The following is a 23,650-nucleotide window of genomic DNA, read 5'->3' on the forward strand; positions in this document are numbered from 1 at the left end:
GATACCACCCTTTCATCATCATTTGACACTAGCCAATCACTTGTTAAAAGCCTCAACAATCTCAAGAATTCTTAATCATTTTCATGCTCAATGCAAATAATGTGTTCCCTTTTCCACTCGTTCTTTAATGCTTTGAAGTGAAATTGATTAAGAGGCCCCCCCTTGCAAAAAAAAAGTTTTTATTTGGACACTAGTATGCTTAAGGTAATTATTAGCACCTTAAAGGATCTTAAGTAAGATTGGTTCACCACCATCAATCGTAAGAGCAAGAAGAAAATCACATTTGATGCTTTGCAAGGGGACAAGAAGCCATTCTCCTCTAAAGACATTTATTTCTCCCATAGCCCTTGGAGAAGGCAATCCCCTTATGCATTGCTAGTTGAGTTCCATCTTTCATGAAAAACATCCTTAGTAAGGTGATATAAAAACCCTTAACTCAAAATTGTGGAGGGATTTTTAAAATCAAATTACACATATTTATCATTTTTATAAATTTTTCAAAAAACAATTCATTTTACATAATGCAATTTGCCATTTTTATAACTAGGTTTTCCTTTTTCCTTTTTCCAATTCATTTTACATTAAAACACGGTTTTTCCTTTGGTTTCGTTGTCCATGGTAGACAAGAGAAGCCTCATCAGATTACGTCACAGACAAAGCAGGTCGACGGTTAATTCGCAGCGAGGGCGAGATCGTACGTAGTGAGTTTACAGCCGTTGCAAGAGAAAGGAGGTCTTGCTTGCATGTGGTGGTGCCTCAGCAGGCAAAATGATGCAAATGGCAGGCCACCCTGGCCTTGCGGCTGCCTCACCAGCAAGGTTTGGTGTTGCTTCCATGGCAGCTGCCGGTGTCGCGACTCCGCCAAGCGCACCTTCGCTCCCGGGTACCATCGCAAATGCAGGCGCCAACCCTCCTCCAGTTTCTTCTGTGCGTGTGGTTGCGAGATCCACTCCTCTTAACAATCTGCCGCCCCATGGAAGAGCTCAGGCTATTCTGGAGGAGATGGCTGGCCTTACTGCACGGATTGCGGAACTGGGAGGTAATATATGCGAGAGGGAGGGAGGGTTGATGTCTGCCCTATTAAATGGAAGGGGAAAACTTTCTTGATCATTCTATACCGACTGATTCCCATATCTACACATTACTGCATACTGAATGAACCGATTGTTTGGTACCTGATTAAGATCGATTTTCTTGTAGGTGGTAAGCCTTGGCAAAGTGTCTCCGGTAAAATACCAGTTTTTCTCACTAATGCCACCGTTACGCCAGAAGGTGCTGCTATAACTGGCACTAAGGAGCTTCTTTCCATGATTGAATCCCACCAGGATTTGCTTTTTGAAGCTATAGGGGAAATCACCAAGCTGCAGGAGATGGAGCAGGAGAAACAGAAGATTGCTGAAGTGATCGCATCAAAGGATTCTGTTATGAGAGACTTTGCCAAAAGGCTTAGAGATGCAGAACAGGTTTTAGAATATACTATGGAAGAGTTTGAAGACTATAGAAAGCCTAAGCGCAACAAGGGAGGTAGTGGACAAGGGACACTGGGTTTTGGAAGCATAGATGTGACAGAGCTTGTTGCTTATGCCCACAGAATAAGCTATACTACTTTTGCACCTCCAGAGTATGCATCAGGGCAAGTGCCTCTGCGAGGGGCTCTACCTCCAGCCCCACAAGAAGAACAGATGCGGGCCTCACAGCTTTACCAGGCGGCAGAGTTGGATATAGGCCTCCCCAAACCAGCAGTTGTAACAGCTACTCCAGATGCTGTACCTGTTGAAGCAAGTGTTGAAGTAACCAAGAAAACTGAAAGTCCTCAAATCCTCAAGTTACCTGCAGGGGTTCCCCTTCCTCCTCCCATTCCTCCAGGATGGAAGCCTGGCATGCCCATTGAACTTCCACCTGACCTACCACCAATGCCTCCCGGATGGAAGCCTGGAGATCCTATTCCTTTGCCCCCAGGCCTGGAAGTACCTGCCGGCTGGAAACCTGGAGATGCTGTTGTATTACCTCCTGTTGCAGCTTCCAAACCTCAAGATCAAGCAACCCCAAAACCTGCGCCTCCTGCTCCCCCTGTGCCAGCTGGTGTTATACACGTGCCTTTTGTGCAACTTGACTTAAATCCTGAGTTAGAAGAAGATGATTATGATAGTGGATACACTGATGAGGATGGAAGCTCAGATGAAGATGAGGACTGAGAATGAGAAGGTAAGGTTCAGCTTCTTTTCTCAATATTACTGTGCCACTTCACTTTGATGGAAATTCTGATAGCGAGTACACTGATGAAGGTGTAAGTTCAAGGGTTGCATGTGAGATCATAAGGTTTACTTTTCAATTTATTTTTTGGTTTCACTGCTTTACTCAAATATTTGCATGGCAATCATTCATGCATATGCAGGAACTTTGTTGGAGTTTACACATTAGCCTATAGGCTGTGTTTTCTCTCACACATATGAAATAGACCTGAATGCTTTGGCTAATAGTATGAGTTCAAGGAGCTTGAGTGTATTTCAATAGTTTTCTGGCAATTTTAGATAAGATGACCATACATTGCGTCTGGATCCATTAGGATCTTAAGCAATAGGTAGTTGTCACTTTTGCTCAAGGTCCTATTTGTCTCTGCAGATTTTGGCTATGCAAGGTTAACGGGTCTTTTGTCTTTTTGATTTTCCCGTCAGACATATTCTTGCATTTAGATCTGTTTTTTAGGGGCTCGACGATTGTCTTAAATTTTTTGGATCGTAACTTTGTGGTTGATGAGTGATTCAGGTGATGACCAGAAAATCACGAGCACTGCATGAACCTACTTAAATTCTCTATTTGGGATTTCTTCTGCTGAGCATCCACGTTTATCCTGGAGAACTTTTGTTTGATTGCATTTGCATATATCACTATACATTAGAGGCTTGATCATTTTTTTCTGTGTGGTTTTTGAGATTTGTACATTGACAAGCGGTTGATTAGGGTTTCTGGTAAGACCAGGCACAAACTGTTATCATAAACTGAAGTAGTTCTTATTGGATTGTAACTCTTTCAAAATTTCACTCTTTTCAGGTCCATGTAGATGATCTCATGTGATTTGGACTGTATAATGTTTGCAAAAATGTCTTATCTTCATTGTGATAAGTGCCCTTTTTGATTATTGTCTTGTTGTCAAACTGTCGTAAGAGGATGAAATACAATTTTTTTGGTCAAAAGGAGAAAAACACAAACAGTCCCATTAGAGCTAGAGAGCTAACTTTCTACTTGAACAAGAGAGTTGCCTGGCTTCTATGCAAAGCAGTGTGAGCTGATCTAGAGTCCCGATGATGTATTTGTGTCATCAATAAGAGTGCTCCATAGGCTTGTGTGGCCGTGCTAGGATACTCTTTGCGTGTATGTGGTTAGGTAAACATCGGGTCTCTGCCTGTGAGAGTTCAGGAAGAGAAGGTGAAGATAAACACACTTAGAATCAAAAAGCAATAGTCAAGTCCCTTGTATTTTCATTGATTCACGTTACATGTTTCATTTTGTAATTGGAACCATATACCCAATACTTGATTCCCCAACCAGCTGATTTCATGTTAGGTTCACCAAAGATATCGGGATAATTTTTGTGCATATGCAGCCAGGCAGCGGGTCTCTCTCTATGAGAGTTCAGGAAGAGAAGATGAAGATAAACACACTTAGAATCAAAAAGCCATATTCAAATCCCTTATATCTTCATTGATTCAGGTTATATATTTTATCATGCAACCGAAATGAATAGCCGATATCCAATTTAGGTTACATATTTCATGTAACTTGAACCATATATCCAATACTCGAAGCTTGATCAATTTCTGTCAGATCAATCCTGTTCATGCATCCCAAAAGCATCAATTAGTGTTCTCCTTGTTTACTTCAATGCTTTCCATGTTTTTGTTTTTATGTAGGTTTGAGCCTGGCTGCAACTTGTTTTGGCTGTAACTTTGTTATATGAACTCCTAATAGGGTCGTCTAGGTACTCAAAACGAGGCAAACTTGGTTGACAAGGCAACATGGGAAAAATCACAAAAATCCTCCCAGAATAGTCGTAAATGTTACTTTTTTGTAAATGCATCACTTTTTGATAAATTTCCACTTGGATGACTTGTACCACTCAAAATAAGTCTTTGCATGTATTTAGATTCACCCAAAGTTCTCATTAAGTTATTAGAACTTAATCTTGGATACTTAGACTATTTTAGAGTTCAGTTCAGTTCCTAGAAAACCATGCAAAATATTCCTTGACATATTGCCAAAGTGATTGAACATCTCGTGAAGACAAGTGATCAATGTTCTATATGCGTACGGGTGAAATAGTAGTATAGATGGACCTTTCTATTATTTTCATTATTTGGACTTATGGTCACATGACAATGGTTCCTTACCATGTCATTTTATAATGAGAAGTTGTCTAGGCTTTAGTTATGGTAGATCTGGTTTTGAGCGGGGTGTTTTTCCATGTTTCCCAATTGATGAGGGAGCTATGCTAAGTAATCGGCTCAGGCTGACTTGTAGATTCATAACATATCTTGAAAGTTGTTTTTTTGATTGTACATTTGTTGAGAATATGGTGAGTGATTGCTTGAGAGCTTGCATGCAAACTTCAAAGATGGCGCGAATTACTCTTTTTGATTGGGGCCTCACCTTGGTGTTGTTTTTGGTGTTTCTACTTCCGATTATATTGTTGAAGTTTGTTAATTGTGATTAAGCCATCTAAGCCGGTGGAAAAGCCAAAGCTCCAATGAAATTAACATATCACTGGAGGTTCTCGCACTTTACCTCTACACATAAACTTGTGCATGCTCATCGATGAAGTACCAAAAGAGACCTCTCATGACTCTTGTGGTTGTTTCTATTTTCAGAATCTCACCCTCACCTTGCAATTGCCAATATGAAGCTCTTGTTTGCTTTCTCTCATCCTTTAGCTCAATGGTATGCTAGCACACATACTTTAAGAACAAAAAGAAATGGCTGAAGAAAAATCAGTTATCATGCAACTCATGCCAAGCTACATAGCCATAGTAGAAAGCAGCTACCTAGAGGTTTAGAAGCCGGTCAAAGCAAAATTAAAGAACATGTCTAGGTAATCCTCTTTGAAGATATTGCAACATAGTTTTATATTAGGCAAGTCTCAAAGCCAGCTGTGGCTTATTCACTTGCTAGAGGCAAAGTGGTTGTTGATGAGTATGGTTATACTAAAATCAAGAAGTCATTCAAAGCTTGTAGCTATACAAGATTGCACTCTTTAGGACAAAAAACCTAGATGTGTTAAAGTGTTGAGGGACAGATTACAAACAATGTTCAGTACTTCAAATGGAATTGTAATTTTTGGTTGAGTAAACAACCCCAATAAGGCATTTCTGTTTTTGTACCACATAGGAGACTTGTTTTGGCTCCATGTTGTTTTATAAACAGGGATTCAATATGTGGTAAGCTAAAATTGGTGCATTACACATAAAGCCCTTATTAGCTGATCCCCCAAACTCAAATGCACTCAATGTGATTTAGTGTCCCACAAGAAAACTCCTCTATTTTTGGTTGGTTTCTCATTTGTAAATAGAGAGTGTGCTAGGTCGCTTGTATACGTAGTCAATCCAAATCTATCCCTAGTTCATCATCACATGGCTGCCAACTACTCCTGCTGATGCCCACTCATTCCTTATCATGTCAAGTTGCCGCCATGATCATTTGAAGGCTGCTTACACTTGTTTGGTTCCAATTGGGTGTGAGTGTTTCCAGTGTAAAGAAATTAGTCAACATAGAAAACACAATATAGTCACATGACAAAAACACAAATTGATAAAAAATACAGTTAGGGTTAGGATAACACAGAGACAACGAACACAGTGAATGATAATGAATGAATACTGAATATAATACAATATTCAATGTGGGAAACCCACTATATAGTGAAGAATATCGAATCTTGAATTGGTGTCTCAAGGAGTGGGGTAGGGATAATGAGCTGGAGAGTGTGTTGTACTCTGAGGGATTCCAAAACCGAGGGTGTCTTGCATCAGCAAACACAACAGTATGATGCCGGATTGGTGATAGACGGATAGTTGGATGCAGAAAACCAGCAAATGCAGGCAGCAATGATGATGTGGCAGATGTGTGGATGGGTATGGAAGCAAAATGCAGATCTGCAGCACCCATGTTAGGTAGGGCAGCAGAAATCTGATCAAAACGCGGCAGTAGGGTGCCAAGTGGTAGTTAGGCAATGATTGGGCAGGCTGTACAGCAGCTCCGGAAGGTGTGTATGCAGCAAACACAGTTTGTTCTAGCCTTTGCCACTAGACACCACTTGGGAAGGATGAAGATCAGCTGTGAAACCTCTGAAAACAGCAATAGAGGGCTGGGCAGCAGGCGCATGATGAAGGAAAACAATAGCGAACAGCTTTGGTTGAGATCTCCTCTAGCGAACAGGGTTTGGACAGCGGAGATATGGCACCTGCAAATTGCAAAAACAAGATCGTGGCTAGGAGGGTAGCATGCTTATTTATAGAAAGTTTGGGCCTCCCAATAGGGTTTGTGCTTATGGAACATAAACACTCTCTAGGAACACATCTTTTAACAAAGAGGTGTAATTCATTAATCAAGCATGTTTTGGGGCTATTTTGAAGAAGCTAATGTATTTTAGCCAAACATAATTGTACATCAAAGCACAAACTAATAAAGAATACAGTAAGGGTTAGGGTAATTGAGAGATAGCGAACACTGAAGAAAATGATGAATGAATGAATATATGTGTGATGCTCAACACAACAAACACACTAGGCAAATGTGAAATATTGACCCTCCAACTTTGGAGTCTCAAGGACCGTGGTAGAGAGTAAACATTAGCAGTTGACGACAGCAAGGGGAGGATAAATGCAGGTTGGAACATGATTTGCAGCAATAAACATAGCTGTTTTGGTGATGACAATCTGTTGGAAACAATCACCAACAGTAGTAGGGGCTGGATAGCAAGCGCTTGATGATGGACGGTAGTGGGTAGTAGCTTGAACCGAGATGTCCTTCATGAATGGAGTGTGGATAGCAGAGAGATGGTGCTAGCAAAGTGTAAAAACGAGTTTTGTTGGGTATGGAGTTTGCATGTGTGACTAGTAGGCTGTGGTGGATAAAACTCCATGGAGAGAGAGAGAGAGAGAGAGAGAGAGAGAGAGAGAGAGAGAGAGAGAACTCTTGTAAGTACTCAAAATTGAAAGAAAGATTGATAATGATAGGTGAGATATATAAGATGCAAGTACAAGTGATAGGGTCTGGATATAGAGACTAACATGTGTAGCTAACCCTTTGACCCTTATTTAATACTTAGTGGTGTAAAAGGTGTTCACACCTAAATATACACTTTTACGCACAATAATGTGTATTCACACATGAGAATAAATAAAGCTAACAAACCCCCCTTTGGACCATGGGTGATTAAACCCCGTGACATGAAACATACGAAAAAGGAAAAGGTAAGGATTTTACCTGGAAGACGTAGTGTCTAATCTCATACAATGATCCTAGAAAGGAGATACATAAGTGAGAGAGGTGCAATGTGAGGATGGCATGGTCTATCGAGAAGCTTAGGGATCCGAAGTAAGACATGGTTCAACGGTACGTGTGTATGGGTTAGAGGTTGATCAAGAGCTTGCGTGGCTCAGAGACACTAGGCACATGGCTAAAGGCCAAAGATACGGGTATAGCTTTTGGGATCAACTTAGAGGTCATGGGCAAAGTGATCAAAATTCCCCCTGAAACATAACTCCTTTGTGAATTGAAAAGAAAGGGAATAAAAAGAATACAACTCGTTTTGGATTAAAATTTGGGTAGATGACTCTATACAATTATTTAATACTTATGTGATGGAAAGGTCTTAGCGTATAAGTGAGGGTGGCTAGTGTCTACTTCCAACCACATTTTTGTATATTTATTTTAAATTTGAATTATTAAAAAAAGTTTAATGGGATCAATATCCCTCTTTGATGTTGAGCTTGTCGTGTTGTTGCTAAGTTCTAGTGTGAACGCTCCCTTATCCACAGGTACTTTTGACCTTCTGTCTAGATGAGGGTTTTTCCTTGTGTGAACATCTGTCAATGGGTGTGGTACTTGGTACCTTAGGTATTGTACTTTCATATTCATTCTCACATAGTGGATGTGACCTTCTAACACTCAGTCTCTTGTTGTTCACTTGTTCACTATAAGTGTATGTGTGTGTGCATGTGTTGTTGAGCACTAATCTAATAATGGTATTAGAGTCATACCTCTTCTTAGCTACCACTTTGCTCGTGTGTTGTCATAGCCGCAGTTGAGCCTCGAGCTCGATTTCTCTTCTTCTTCTTGGTCTGCATGCCACCTTATTCGAACTTGGCTACTTATTGTATTCTTTGACTTGTAGTTAGGTGCTTGTGTGTTCCATCTTGTGTACCCACAACACCAGTGCGCAAGTGTACAGATAGTCTGGTCTTGCCACACCTACCTACCCATGTGCATGCCCTACACGTCATGCTATTGCCCTTTAATTGTTCGTCTCTTGCTTGTTTCCCAACATGCTGTACTGATCAAAATCGTCGGTGTTCACAAGGTCAAACTCCAGCTTCGCCATGTCCAATAGCCTCGTTAGGCGTAACACAACCTATGGGCTCAACACTTGGTTAGCTACCCGTCGACAATCCATGTCACGCTACTTGTCGATTGAATCTATGCACAACATTAGTCACTAGCAATTCACATTATGTTGCTTGTTGCGACTGAAGCCACACGTGTTGTGTTGCGTTTCTGTGTAACAGGATAAAATATTAAAATATTCAGCTCCCTTTGGTCTTAATGAACATTAACCCAACAAATAGCTCTTGTTTGTGCGCAATGTCCCGAATAAGTACAAAATTTGGGATTTTATAGCAGACAAATTTCCCCCAAATTTCTTAAAGAATTTTGGGGATTTTCCGCTCGGTGCTCGAAAATTGCTCGATTTTGTGCCAAAATTTGGGAATTTTCACATTCAAGATAAAATTTCACGAATTAAATTTGGGGATTTTGTGAAAATTTGTGCATATCAAAGCCCTTTTAGCTGCAATTTCTTCATTGATGCCATCAACTTTCCAAAAAATTGTGAGTTTTGGTAGTTTCTAAGCTTTTTGCTTGTGCTGCATTTGCATTTATACTTTGGATAGTAGCTGGTTACAAAAATCAGAAATTCCAGCAAGCAATGGTAGGGCAAAATGATTTGCTCAATATGTTTGGGGAGACAAATTGGATGGCACTAATTATCCTATGTGGGCATACATGATGAAGCATGTTCTTGTTGCCAAGCAACTTTGGGGTTATATATGTGGTTCAAAAGTTAGGCCTTGAGGCCCAGCTACATAGAATGCTATAGGTTCTTCTAGCTCATCCATTATCACTAGTGGATTTTTGGCTCGAGCTTCTCTTGCACCTCCCATAGCAGAACAATTAAGTTGGGAATGCGTGATACCCAAGCTCATGCTCTGATTGCACTCTTGTGCAAGAGACAAGTCATCTAGCATATTCACTCGTGTATAATGGCCAAAAATGCTTGGGATAAGCTTGTTTTGTTGTATCAGGTGTGCAATGAGGCTCGTGTAGCCTATTTACGCAAGCAACTTGAGATGGAGCATTTAATAGAGAGTAATTCCGTGGATGCATACATTACATGTGTCAAGGATATCATGGAGCAGCTTGCTAATACTGATGAAATAATTCCTAATGCCTCTTTTATTTCTATAGTCTTGGCTAGTCTACTTGATACTTATCAAAGTTTTGCCACTACACTCCGTTTACTTGCAAAAGGAGATGCTAATGTTACACATTTGATGCGTTGGTATCTTTGTTGTTTTAAGAAGAGTGGTTGAATTGCACTAATGCAAGTATGGACAATCAAGCATTTGTAACTAAAGCATTGGCTGAATGTATGCCTTATAAGGCTTGGACTGGCCGGAAACCAGTGGTGTCACATATTCGTGTCTTTGGTTGTTTTGCATATGCTTTGGTGCCATAGCCACAAAGATATAAATTGTTGGACAAGGTTGTCAAATGTATTTTAATTGGTTATAGTGCAGAAATTAAAGGGTACCGCTTGTACCAATCCCTCATACAGATTGTGTTAAGATAGTTTAGGGCAATTTTTCTGAGTTTTGGAGAGGCCAGTTTATATGCAGTTGCCAGCATTTACTAGAGTTGTTAGGGCAAACCAGATAGGGTGGGCAAGTGACACATGGTAGCTAGGCAGTGATCACAACAGTTTTTTAAAAATTTGATTATTTCATTTATCAGTTTGTTGCAGTCAGCTAGTTTTCAGCCTTGCCGACTTGCTCTATTTTATTTTATTATTTTTGGCTATTTATAGCTAGCTTGTTGGAGGATCACATACATTCAGCTTTTTGCAAGTGTGAGAGAGCTTTAGCTAGTGATGCTCCGATAGCCAATTGCAAAATTGGTGCCTCTTTCGGTATTTCTTTAACTTTAATTGCTAATGAATTGAGTACATGTTGAGATTCCACAATCTCCTTTGCTGATCCAAAAGCCCCTTGTACATACAATCAGCTAGGAATTTGGGCCAATTGCCCTTGATTTTCACATAGGAATTGTACAAAGGGAACCACCAAGTGGCTAAATGTTACTTCAATTCACAATGGTTGTCTTGGCATCTAAAATCCCTATCAATTCCATGAATTTTAGGTGCTGATTTCAGTGTACGATGCTTTCTCCTATTGACACAGGTCCCAAGGTGGCTAGTAAACCCTAATTTCTATAGAAATTTAGAGTTTACAGCAGAGATCTCTCTGGTCTTCACCAAATTTGGCTAAGATCTGCTCAAAGTGGGTGAGAAATGTTGAGATCTCTTGAGAATGGGTTGGAAGAGGTGAGAGAAAGCCAGGGTGAGAGAGAGATTTGATTTTCGTCGCGAGAAAACCCTTAATTATGCTTCATGGCTACTCTAGCCTGCATTCAATGCAGTCACCTATTGTTAGGCTCCTCCAAAATGCTATCACTTGATCAGCAATGCTGTTGCCAACCCTTGGAAGGTGACTCCTTGCTGTCCCCTACTTTTTGAGGCCCCAAGATGGCTGTCTTCTGCAGCAAATTACTGTTCTCTAATCAGAAAATAAACCAGCATCTCTCTCTTTTCCTCTCCCAGGCTGTAAATTGATTGAATGGCTGAGACCCAGTCCTAAAAACGTTTTCTCAGTTTGCAAGTACATTTTTGCTAAGTGGTAGCAGTCTTCTAAACCCATGTTTCAGTATTATCCAGCCATTTGATTAATTTTTAGAATTAAATAATCTTGAAAATTAATTTTAGTCCTTTCAACCCTGCCCAAAATTAAATGTGCCCATGCATATTTAAATTGGCTAGGCCATTTGCAACCTAGAGTGGTCTCTAACCTCTATTGACCCTTAAATTGACATTAATTAATTAATGCTAGTCCCTTGTGTCACCACTGACACTTTTTTGGCCAAATAGCTATCTCAGGGTCGAAACTAATACCAATTGACTCCCAAAGCCTAGCTGGCATAACTTATCATAACTTTTGCCTTTGACACCCATTGCATCCTCGAAGTCCTTGGCCTGTTATCATGAAATAACTGCCATGTGTATCACATGTGCTAAACAACCTTGCACATTGATTAAGAACTTAATCAAATATTATCAACAAGATTAAAGCATCTCAAAATTTCATGTCCTCGTGATACTTGTGTTGAGAAACCCTTTACCCTTCACCCACAGTTTGCGTTTTTGCATTTTTGCGTTTTGCGTTTAGGGTTTGCAGCCCCAAAAAGGGGCGTCATCCTAGATTGACTCTGCCTATTTATAGGCCACTCTCTCATTCATTCACTACGGCTGATTCATTCAGTCCGTCACCTCTTCTCTCCAGCCTCTCCACTACCCTCACCTCTTCAGGAGGACATTGCGGTTCATGGTTTGTGTCTATCTTCATCATCTTCCTTGTGCTACGGCACCCTTGTTCCCTTGTATCACATTCACTCCATGATTCAAAACTTCATCATTCCATTCATTAGAGTTTTTTCTCTATTCTCTTCTCCACGTTTGCCAAGTTCACTCCGTGTTTCTCCCCGCAAAATCTATCGTCTCGCTGGTACGTCATCTTTTGATATGGTATCAGAGCTGGAACTTCTCAAACAACGGCAAAGATCCTCCACTCCAGTGAAGGCAAAGACCGGTGGCGGGTTTGGCATCCACTTATCTTCTTCTTCTGTTGCATCAAAATCTCGTTTTTGCAGGTTTCAGGTGTTTTCAGCTTGCTGTCTACACCCCTTTCGTGGAGAACATCGTAGTCTTAGCTGTCCCTTGCTGTCATCTATAGTTTAGCGCTTGTTTCCAGCCTTCCACCCACAGTTTGCAATTGTTTACAGTAGAGCAACTGTTGTTGATCACTCTCCATTCAGAAAACAATCTTGTTTTTGCAGATTTCAGTCTCTCTCTCTTGCAACCTACGTTTTTAGTATTTCTCTCTCCTCCTTATTAGAGAAGACAAAGACCGGTGGCGGGTTCGGCATCAACATTTGATTTCTCTTTTAGTTCTGTTGTGCATTGGGAGATATCCATCTTCTCCCTCCCACTCTATTAGTTTACCACATTGGTACCATGGCGTCTCCCTCGATAGATTGCCCTTCTACTAGGTGTTTCTCCTGCGGCACAAACGATCATCTCACCGAAGACTATCGATATCGACCTTTGTTCCCCACCCCTCCGGAGTATATGCGTCTGTCAGAAGTGGAGCAGCGGTGGAAGCATAAACATGTGCTGAAATAAACTGCTGAAACACAAGACAAAAAGAGAAAAGAAAGAACACGATATAGATGAGAACTCAGATGTATGCACGGGAAATGGAATCCATATATCTAAACACGAGACAGTCGCATACAATAGTGAGTCACTGACTGCGTGGGCACTGGCACTGGCTCCTCTCTCTACAGAGTCTGCAGATGGTGAAATGAAGTGACTGACTGAGGAGGAGCCACTGAGTATAAATAGGCTGAAAAAGTGGGGAGCAATAATGCTGGTCGGACAGCATTAAAGCTGGCCGACTGGTGCATAAAAATGCCCAGCCCAGATCAAGCTCAGACTCACACATGAGCTGACAAATACTCTGCTAACACCCTCTCTCAGATCATGAGTGATCTGATACAATACAATAGTACAATGAAAAGGGATCAGAAACTATACAACATAGAACCACCAAGTAGAACCATGGATACCCAAGCAGTGGGTGATCAAGCCACCACCAAGGTGCCTCGGAGAGAACCTGATGTCGATGTCGATCGTACCAAACATCTGAAAATAGAGAAGATCATAGCATGTCTCTGTGTCCATCACCAATGTCTCGCAGTAGCATACAAGACCATCCGGTCAAAAATGCCTCTGAACATAGGTGACCATGGAGTCCCTGCCTTTGGCTAGACCGCCAAAGTGTCCCCTCATCTGAGCTCCAGACGAAAGCCTCCCGCTCTCTGTCAGATAACCAGCTCAGCATGAACCTGGATGTCAATCCCAGCTCCAGGATTTGATTCCGCCAGACTGAAGTCGATGCGTCAGGGACGTCCCTCTCTGGAACCTGTGCACTTGTATATAAATATAGATGAGGCGCGGTTGCCCCATCTGAACACCCGCTCACACTCCCTCTCTGGCACAAGAGAGTCGTGAGGGATGACCTCATCACCACCACTAGAAAGCAGTCGAGGAAGGGGCCACCAAGCCCTTCCCGGGATCCAAAGAAGAGGATCCCTTCCGCACCTTGGACTTCACCTTGGTCGGAGGATCGGAGTCGGAGTCTGATGAAGGAGAGGACTCATCGGTAGAGTCAACATCCCGCTTCGTCTTCTGCTCCTTCTTCCTGGAAGCCGCTAATTTCTTGCAGTCCTTCCGCAAATGTCCCTTCTTGCCACATTGGTAACATTGGGCCTTCGACTTCGCCTTCCCGTTACCCCTCTTTGAAGCTACATAAGCCTCACCTCCATAATGTGCTGGAAGCCGCCCTTGTAATCTCAAGGATGTCTCATGCTCAAGAAGCATCGAGGTCATATGTGTAAAACTGACAGGAGTCGATGATGTCTGCGCCCGCAAAGCATTGGCCACTCCATCAAACTCCGGGGGGAGCTTGTAGAGAACCGTTCCGACAAGATGCACCTTGGGAAGAGCAGATTGCATGTGCCGAAGCTGGTCCTGTATCTGCGTCACACGAAGAAGAAAAGACTGAATAGTATCTTTCGGCTCAAACTTCATTTGCTGGAGCTGGCCATAAAGTGTGACTGCTCGCATGGTGGAAGGGGCCTCGACATCTGCTGCAACTTCTGCCATACTTCAGGAGATGTCCTACAGGAGGTAACCGCCGGTAAGACCGCTTTAGAAATACACCGAAGCAACGCCGAGTAAGCACGAGCATCGTCCGAGTCCCATGTGAGCACTGCTTCCTCATGGTTGTCCTCATCAAAGTCTTCAGGAAGAGGAAAAGAACGGAGAGGACGAGGAGTAGCTCCACAGACGATGTACCATAGCCGCTTCTGCACAAACCAAGCTTTCATGACAGCACTCCATGTGAGATAATCAGGTCCATGTAACTTATCATCAGTGGAAGTGCACGGAGGAGCCATATGGAGAGGATAAGAAGAGAAGTAGAGAAGAGATGGAATTTAGAGAGGAAACACAGCCAAAACACAAGCACAGACTGCAGAAAATGAGAGTTCACATGCAATATAACCCAAAATCTGATCAATAGAAGACAAAATCTGTTGCAGAAAGTCAAAAAATCAGTCAAAAACTGCCAAAAACAGCAAAAACGGCCTGAAGTAACAGTCACCCAGCCACGAGAGATGTTGAATCAGCAAAACGCAGGCTGTAAACTGGAGAAAAACATGCAGAAAACTGTCACCAGCAGCTGCAGATGAAAAACGCAGGCAGCAGAGGGTGCGGAGGCAGCAGGCGATGGCAAAACTGCAAAAAACGCAGGCTGAAAACAGCCCCAAAACAGGTCGCCTGGCTGCAACAGCAGTCGTCTGATCACCAGGGGTACAAAACAGTCCTGAAATCAGCAAGAAAACACAGCAGAAACACAAATCCTGAAAACTGATACCATGTCAGAAGTGGAGCAGCGGTGGAAGCATAAACATGTGCTGAAATAAACTGTTGAAACACAAGACAAAAAGAGAAAAGAAAGAACACGATATAGATGAGAACTCAGATGTATGCACGGGAAATGGAATCCATATATCTGAACACGAGACAGTCGCATACAACAGTGAGTCACTGGCTGCGTGGGCACTGGCACTGGCTCCTCTCTCTACAGAGTCTGCAGATGGTGAAATGAAGTGACTGACTGAGGAGGAGCCACTGAGTATAAATAGGCTGAAAAAGTGGGGAGCAATAATGCTGGTCGGACAGCATTAAAGCTGGCCGACTGGTGCATAAAAATGCCCAGCCCAGATCAAGCTCAGACTCGCACATGAGCTGACAAATACTCTGCTAACAGCGTCTTCCACCACGCACTCCTTGTGCCACCTCTCCTTTTTGGGCCACAGAGATTGTTCTACATCAGCTATCATAGTATTATGCTCAAGGCAATAAGCCGTACTCGACGCGCACTAAGTCCTTTCGAGCACACGGAGGCTCTAAGACCTTACGAGACGATAAGCCCTCTTGGAGACCACTCCCTTGCGTGGAGGTTTCCCCCACCCACTTCTAGGTATAGTGGCTTCCACGGCCCACATCTCCTCCACAGTCCACTCTCTTGAGAGCCCGTGACTGTTCCCTATCCTTGGCTCATCTTGAGGCTCCTTCTTCCCCACCCTCTTCCACTCAAGTTCGAGAGGCCACTTCTAGGTGCTTTCCGGCTTCTTCCGAGCCCCAGATACCTTCTTCAATATGACTAGCGGCACTACCTTTGTCATCAAATGCTTTGCAGTCCGTGAGCCATGAGTGGTTGGATTCCCTTTCTCTCTTAGACTTGGATTTAGAGGGGGATTTTCTTACTTCGCCCTCAGCAGGGGCTTCCACTTCTTCTTCGGCTTTAGAAGGGGCTCCTATTTCTATTCCTTTGGATTTAGGGAGGGACCCTATGTGCCATGAAGTTCTTCACACATCACCACTTTTCACTTTCGAGGAGTGGCTCTCCTTTGAGAAGTCATTTCCTCTACTCATACCCAGGATCTAGAGGATCTACCTAGATCAGGGCCCTTGTGTCTTCAGTAGCAGCGACTTGGTGGCTAGGCTTTTGTATTCCTTCTAGCATGGAGTCACAGAGTTAGTGGCTTCTCTCCGAGGATGAGTTTCGGGTTCTACAGCTCATCCAGTTTCCTGACTATCTTCAAAGGTCTCCTTTCAGGTGGTATTCTCAGATTACAGGGTGGATTTTCTTTGTTCCTTGGTCAGCATGGAGCCATCTCCCGAGATCAAGTACGGGCATATCCTTATGGTTCTCGGCACCACACAAAGTCCGACATTCCTTCTATGCATTGCATGATTTCATCATCTTTGTACTAGGGCACTTGGGCAAGTAAACAATTTTCCCACGAGGGACATTGTCCAAGTGGCACTTGCTGCATGGGCATTCTTCAGCATGTAGCATTCCATCTCTACCTCCCTCTTCTCCTGTTCTCCTTTTTGGACTTGAGAGGGGGTGTTGAGAAACCCTTAATCCTTCACTCGCAGTTTACGTTTTTGCATTTCTGTGTTTTGCGTTTAGGGTTTGTAGTCCCAAAAAGGGGCACCATCCTAGATTGACTATGCCTATTTATAGGCCACTCTCTCATTCATTCACTATGGCTGATTCATTCAGTATGTCACCTCTTCTCTCCAGCCTCTCCACTACCCTCACACCCCTTCAGGAGGACATTGCGGTTCGTGGCTGTCTTCATCATCTTTCTTGTGCTACGACACCCTTGTTCCTGTTGAGAAACCCTTCACCCGCAGTTTGCGTTTTTGCGTTTTGCGTTTAGGGTTTGCAGTCCCAAAAAGGGGCGCCATCCTAGATTGATTGTGCCTATTTATAGGCCACTCTCTCATTCATTCCTTACGGCTGATTCATTCAGTCCCGTCACCTCTTCTCTCCAGCCTCTCCACTACCCTCACACCCCTTCAGGAGGACATTGCGGTTCGTGGTTTGTGGCTGTCTTCATCATCTTTCTTATGCTATGGCACCCTTGTTTCCTTGTATCACATTCACTCCATGATTCGGAACTTCATCATTCCATTCATCAGAGTTTCTTCTCTCTTTTCTTCTCTTCTCCATGTTTGTCGAGTTCACTCCGTGTTCCTCCTCGCAAACCCTATTGTCTTGCTGGTACGTCATCTTTTGACATGGTATCAGAGCTGGATTTGCTCAAACAACAACAAAGATTCTCCACTCCAGAGAAGGCAAAGACCAATGGTGGGTTCGACTTCCACTTCTCTTCTTCTTCCGCTACATCAAAATCTCATTTTTGCAGATTTCAGGTGTTTTCGGCTTGTTGCCCACACCCCTTTCGCAGAGGACATCGCAGTCTTAGCTGTCCCTTGCTGTCATCTACAGTCTACCACCTGTTTCCAGTCTTCCACCCGCAGTTTACAGCTGTTTACAGCAGATCAACTACTGCTGATCACTCTCCATTCAGAAAATAATCTTGTTTTTGCAGATTTTAGGTATTTCAGCCTGCTGCCCACACCTCGAACGCGGAGGACATCGCGGTCCAAGCTAGCCATTGCTGTCTAGAACAGTCTGGCGCATGTTTCTAGCCTATCACACTGTTCGGAGCTGATTTCAGCATATTGACTGTTGCTGCTGTTTTTTTCCTACGTTTTTAGTCTCTCTCTCACCTACTGCCTACGTTTCTAGTCTTTCTCTCTCCTGTAGGCTGTTTTGCTTGCGTTTTTAGTCTTTCTCTCTCCTGCAAGTTGTGTTGCCTACGTTTTTAGTCTTTCTCTCTCCTCACTTGCGTTTTTCTATTGGTTGCAATCTTTTACTGCTGGTCACATCCTCCTCCCACTGGCAGCTCACTTCCAACCCTTCCACTACCCTCCCACCCCTTGAGGTGGATATTGCGGTTCCCCTTGAGGCGGACATTGCGGTTCGTGGTTCATGGTAGCTGACCTCTTCCTTCTTCAGCAAGGCACACTGGTATCCATGGCTTCTTTACCAATAGATGACCAGACTACTGGGTGCTCCTACTATGGCATCACTGGAAACACCATCGATGCTTGCCGACTTCGACCCTTGCTTCCTATCCCCCCGAAGTATATGTGTCTTCCACCAGGCACTTCTTGTGCCACCTCTCCTTTCTAGGCCACAGAGATTGTTTTGCATCGGCTATCAGAGTACTATGCTCAAGGCAATAAGATGCATTTGATGCGCACTAAGTCCTTTCGAGCACATAAAGGATCAATTGGCGCCACGACCTCTTGGAGATTGTCGCAATGCTAGTGGTAGTTTTCTCCCACTTATTTTCAAGTACAGTGGCTTCCACGACCTACAGATTTGCAGTCCGCTCCATCGAGAGACCGTGATTGTTTGATACCGTCTCCTTGTTAGTCTGCTCCTTCGAGAGAGTGGTTGCTCGACTCCTTCCTCTTCTTTGGCTACCTAGTCTTCTCCACTGAGAGACAACGACTGTTGCCCACCTCTTGCTCATTCTGAGCCCTATCCTTCCCCACCCTCGACTACTCAGGTTCGAGAGGCTATCTCTGGGAGCTCTTCGACACCCCATATACCTTCTTTAGCACGACTAACGGCACTTCCTTCGTCATTAGACATTTCAGAGTCCGTGATCCATGAGTTTTTGGATTCCCTATCTACTTCAGAGGGGGATGTTATTTCTTTGCCCTCAGAGGGGGTATCTACTTCTTCCACTTCAGCAGGGGCCCCTCCACCTCCCACCTCAAAGGGGAAACCTACTCCACATGAAGCTCTTCACCCATCCTCTACTTTCTTGGGGTGGCTGTCTTCGATCAATCATGTCTTCTACTGATATCCAGGATTTTCAGGTACCATCTAGATCGGGACCTCGGAGGTTCAGCCGCGACTTGGTAACGAGGCCTTCGTATTCCTTCCAGCATGGATGCATGGAGCTAGTGGCTTCTCTCCCAAGGTTGAGTTTTGGGTTCTCCAGTTCACTCTGTCTACTATTCTTTACTGCAGGTTCCCTTTTCGGTGGAAATCTTGGATCTTAGGGATCCTCTACATCTTCTTTTTCCTCTTCTCTTCTTGCCTTGGTCACTTGGTTAGCATAGAGCCACCTCTCGAGATTGAGTACGGGCATATTCTTATGGTTCTCAACACCACACGAAGTCCAACATTCCTCCTATGCATTGCATGTTTTCATCATCTTTATACTAGAGCACTTGGGCAAGTGAACAAATTCCCCACGAGGGATATTGTCCAAGTGGCATTTGCTGCATGAGCATTCTTCAGCATGTAGCTTTGCATCTTCACCTCACTCTTCTCTTGTTCCCCTTTTTTGGGTTTGAGAGGGGCTGTTGAGAAACCCTTCACCCTTCACTCGTAGTTTGCGTTTTTGTGTTTTGCGTCACCGTCCTAGACTGACTGTGCCTATTTATAGGCCACTCTCTCATTCGTTCCTTACGGCTGATTCATTTAGTCGGTCACCTCTTCTCTCCAGCCTCTCCACTACCCTCACACCCCTTCAGGAGGACATTGCGGTTTGTGGTTCGTAGCTATCTTCATCATCTTCCTTGTGCTATGGCACCCTTGTTCCCTTGTATCACATTCATTTCATGATTCGGAACTTCATCATTCCATTCATCAGAGTTTCTTCTCTTTTCTTTTCTCTTCTCCATGTTTGCTGAGTTCACTCCGTGTTGCTCCCTGCAAACCCTATTGTCTCGCTGGTACGTCATCTTTTGACAATTCCCTTGTATTACATTCACTCCATGATTGAAAACTTCATCATTCCATTCATCAGAGTTTCTTCTCTCTTCTCTTCTCTTCTCCATGTTTACCAAGTTCACTCTGTGTTCCTCCCCGCAAACCCTACTGTCTCGCTGGTACGTCATCTTTTGACAACTCTAAGACAAGTGGCCCTCAATCCTTGCATCATGGAGTATGTCACGAGCCCAACAAGGAGGATGCCGATACTCCCTTTCCCACTTTGCCTTTGCCAAAGTCTTTGGAACATCCTTTGGTGTGGAATCGGGTGGAGGAGTAGTCTCATGTGTAGATGGAGCCTCAAGAGACATAGGCTCCATTGGCACCAACTCATGTGCCCAACTATCACATGGATATCCAAGAATAGGGTGCTCCTCATGCCCCTTTGCAGTTGGAAACTCAATGAATTGCACATCTTGGCTTGTATAGACATCTTGTGAGATGGGATTATAAATCATGTATCCCTATGACTAAGAGGCTAGAGCTGTAGCCAACGAACACTTGTCTTTTGAAAGTTGGCTCGAACTTATCCCTTTTCTTTTTGGGGATGTGAACTTATGCATTGCACCCAAAGCTTTGAAATAGGAAACATTTGGTTTTAATCCAAAATACGCTCCAAAGGAGTCATACCAACAATGACAAATGTGGATGACCGATTGCGATTGAGGATATGAACCGCGGTGGCCACTGTTTTGGTCCATAGATGTTAAGTGTTTGCCGATGCTTCATCATAGTTTGAGCCATCTCACTTGCACTCCTATTCTTCTGCTCCAATATGCCATTCTGTTGAGGAGTTTTAGGGTTGGCAAACTCTTGATGAATCCCTCAATCTGCATAGAACTGAGCCAATTCATTCGAGACAAACTCTCAACCCTCATTGGATCTTATTGTTCTTGAACAGTTCTCCTTGAAGACGAACCAATCCTTAACATGTGAGAAAGCTTCTGATTTCAATGCCTAAAAATATGCCCATGTCATCCTATTGTAATAATTCGTAATCAACATAAAGTAAAGACTCTCCTTTAGGGACTTTGTCTGCATCGGTCCATACAAATCTGTAGAAATAAGCTCCAAGGGCTCATTTTCCTTGAAGCCTCATTGGGAATTGCATCTCTATGCTGTTTACCTCAGATTCAAGATACACATGGTGATTGGCTCACCGCAACAGGTAGTCCATGCACAAGCTGGTCACGAGCTGCGTTCCTAAGGTACTCGTAGTTGAGGTTGCTGAACCAAGCATGCCATAGCTCGGACTCAGATTGGGAAGTGAGAAGAAGAGAAGGGCTGAAGACGACTGCAACTTATAGATACCATCCTTCTCGTGCCCTTAGCAAAGCATGTGTTCAGTTTTTCCATCAAGAACTTGAAAGGAATCCTTGTCAAGCTCAACCATGAGGCCAAGTCTACAAATCGCGTTCACCAAACGGAGATGATAGTCCAAGCCTGAAACATAAGTTTGCAATTATCCACATCAGTGCTTTGCCAATGTAATACAGGGAGAGTGGTTTTTATGTGTTGTTGAATGTGCAATGACAGGAATGCCACATTCTAGCTCTGAGGCTTTTGATATATTCCTGGGCAGTTGAATCATGAGATAAGTGCTTTGCTATATTCCAGGGGAATTCAATCACAAGATGTTTGGTCCTTCATCCAGGGAAATTCAGTTATAAGAGCACATGGCAGTGATATTCCATTTTTCAAGCTGAATCAAGGTAATTTTTATTTTTATTTTTTGGATACTTTTAACAGGGTAGACCATTAACTTGTTCTAACAAAATTATTCTTGCTGGCAGGATGTCTTTTGAGAGTGAAGAGACGTATTTGAATGAAGCTTCGGTTTGTATATGGTAAGAACAGATGCTCACTTAGTTGTGCTGATAAAGCTTGATATTTTAGATGTATAAAAGAACCTCAGATACCCAGTACCATATGGTGCCATTGACATCACATTTGATGCTGTAGGGGATACCCTTGTAATGCTGTCAGCAATTGTTAATGTGAATTGCTCAACATTGTCAAGGAGATAATCCATTGAATTTTTTATAGTTAGAGTTGTTTTCAAGAGTTCGGAACATATGTAGCTTTGGAAGCATTATCTCGAATGATATTTGCATTGAGCTGTCGTGGGAATGCATCTCAGTGGATTGTCCATTTTACATTGCATGAAAAGCTGAGTTATCATGTATTCAGTTGAAGGGAGTCCACCTGCGACAAACCTTTGCTAAGATGGACCCTCTTCCTGTCGAGGAAAACATATTAACTGTAGAAGTAGGGGATCACTGTGCATATTTGACAAGAACTAACAAAAGAGTCAGTAGGAATTGGCGTTTATGTGCAAAACTTTGACAATACACTTGTCTTGGATGTGTACATGTAAACCATTTGTTGTTTTGTGAAAACTAAGAACCGTTTGAATGCTCTCTGCTATGTGTTGTAATTGAATTGCTTGATGGTGAGGTTAACCTTGATTTGATGGTTTTCCTTGTGGTGGAAGTTTGAGGATACAGCTTGAATGTTTGGAATGCCTTAAAAGTGCACATTACTGCTGATGTGTGGAGGCTTGACATGGTGTGGCATCTTCCATTGTAAGCTTTTCATGTTATGATCAATTTAAGAATTTCTGAACATCGCGTAGCCCCAATTAAACATAGTATTCAATGTTGATGTCGTTCTAAGTCTTAGTTAGTAATAATTGGTGGCATCAGTTTATCAAGATGCACATTACTGCTGATGTGTGGAGGCTTGACATGGTGCGGCATCTTCCATCATAAGCTTTTCATGTTATGATCAATAGATGAATTTCTGAACATCATGTAGCGCCAAGTAAACATAGTATGCAATGTCGATGTTGTTCTAGGTCTTAGTAATAATTGGTGGCATCAGTTTATCAAGCCTTGACATGGTTGTGGCATCTTGCATCGTAAGCTTTTCATCTTATAATCATTAAAAGAATTTCCCAACATCATGTAGCCCCAAGTAAACATAGTATGCAATGTTGATGTTGCTCTAAGTCTTAGTTAGGAATCATTTGTGTGGTCAGTTTATCTACATTTGTTTTCAATGTGGTAGCGTTGCTTAGGAGTTTTGGTTTACAAGGAAATCGTTGGAGTTTATTTGTGGTTGAGGTTTTACGTGATGTGTTTATAGAAGTTTAGCCTACTGCCCGCTTAAACACTACTTGCAGGGTTGGAGTGCTGTCCTAGTGCAACAGAGCTCTGTTTTTCGTTTGGCTTGCAAGCTATCCTAGCTTTGCATAGGAACAATGCCAACACAGCTCGTGCATGCTCTCTTAGTTAATATTTGTAGTGAAGGTCTCCCCAATCCCCAATTGTTCAGAAGTGATATTAGTTTAAAAAAGTAAATTATGAGGAGATTGGGGGTTCTAGCTGAAAATAAAACAAAAAGGTAGTTACATGTGTGCACATGCATTATGAGAAGGCAACAATTATGCTTTTGTGTTATAATAAAATTGCTGGGTGATGTGCACACACCTATAACTACAAATCTCCCTCATCCATAGTGTAAGATGTGCAAAGAACTGAGATTTACACAACCTTTTGAACAACATGGACATCTTATTTGGTGAGGTTTCATAGTGAAGCTATCGTGCTTTTCAACTAGACCTAGTGCTTGAATCCGTGGTAGTGCCTTATCTTTGCCAAAGGTCCAACATTCCTTGCTTAACTATATGTGCCATGATGCCAACCAATGGAGAAAAGATAGAAATCGATGCTCTTCTAATGGATCTTAAGAAGTCATATACACAT

The 23,650-nt window shown here is 42.8% G+C and overlaps 1 protein-coding gene across 4 annotated transcripts; it reads left to right on the plus strand.

The window, feature by feature from the left end:
• The first annotated feature begins 610 nt into the window (after positions 1-610).
• On the plus strand, positions 611-21,902 carry LOC148010921 (hydroxyproline-rich glycoprotein family protein). 4 transcript variants are annotated; one of them, XM_087672219.1, is made up of 4 exons: positions 611-1,039; positions 1,201-2,205; positions 21,420-21,595; positions 21,677-21,902. In XM_087672219.1, the coding sequence occupies exons 1-2, from the start codon at positions 769-771 to the stop codon at positions 2,193-2,195; spliced, it is 1,266 nt and encodes a 421-aa protein (XP_087528345.1). In that variant the 5' UTR covers positions 611-768; the 3' UTR covers positions 2,196-2,205; positions 21,420-21,595; positions 21,677-21,902. The 4 variants fall into 4 exon arrangements, with proteins under 4 accessions (XP_087528345.1, XP_087528344.1, XP_087528346.1 ...); XM_087672218.1 differs by having other exon boundaries at positions 21,466-21,595; XM_087672220.1 differs by having other exon boundaries at positions 21,538-21,595.
• Positions 21,903-23,650: the final 1,748 nt, after the last annotated feature.

Source organism: Lygodium microphyllum, chromosome 29 (genome assembly GCF_053477565.2).
Source record: "Lygodium microphyllum isolate KBCC chromosome 29, Lygodium_microphyllum_v1.1.10, whole genome shotgun sequence".
Taxonomy (NCBI): Eukaryota; Viridiplantae; Streptophyta; class Polypodiopsida; order Schizaeales; family Lygodiaceae; genus Lygodium; species Lygodium microphyllum.

Excerpts from the sequence above, each read along its gene's own strand:
- LOC148010921 (XM_087672219.1), top strand. The coding sequence starts at position 769 with ATGATGCAAATGGCAGGCCACCCTGGCCTTGCGGCTGCCTCACCAGCA. Across the intron at positions 1,040-1,200 it reads ACGGATTGCGGAACTGGGAG|GTGGTAAGCCTTGGCAAAGT; the intron begins GTAATATATGCG and ends ATTTTCTTGTAG.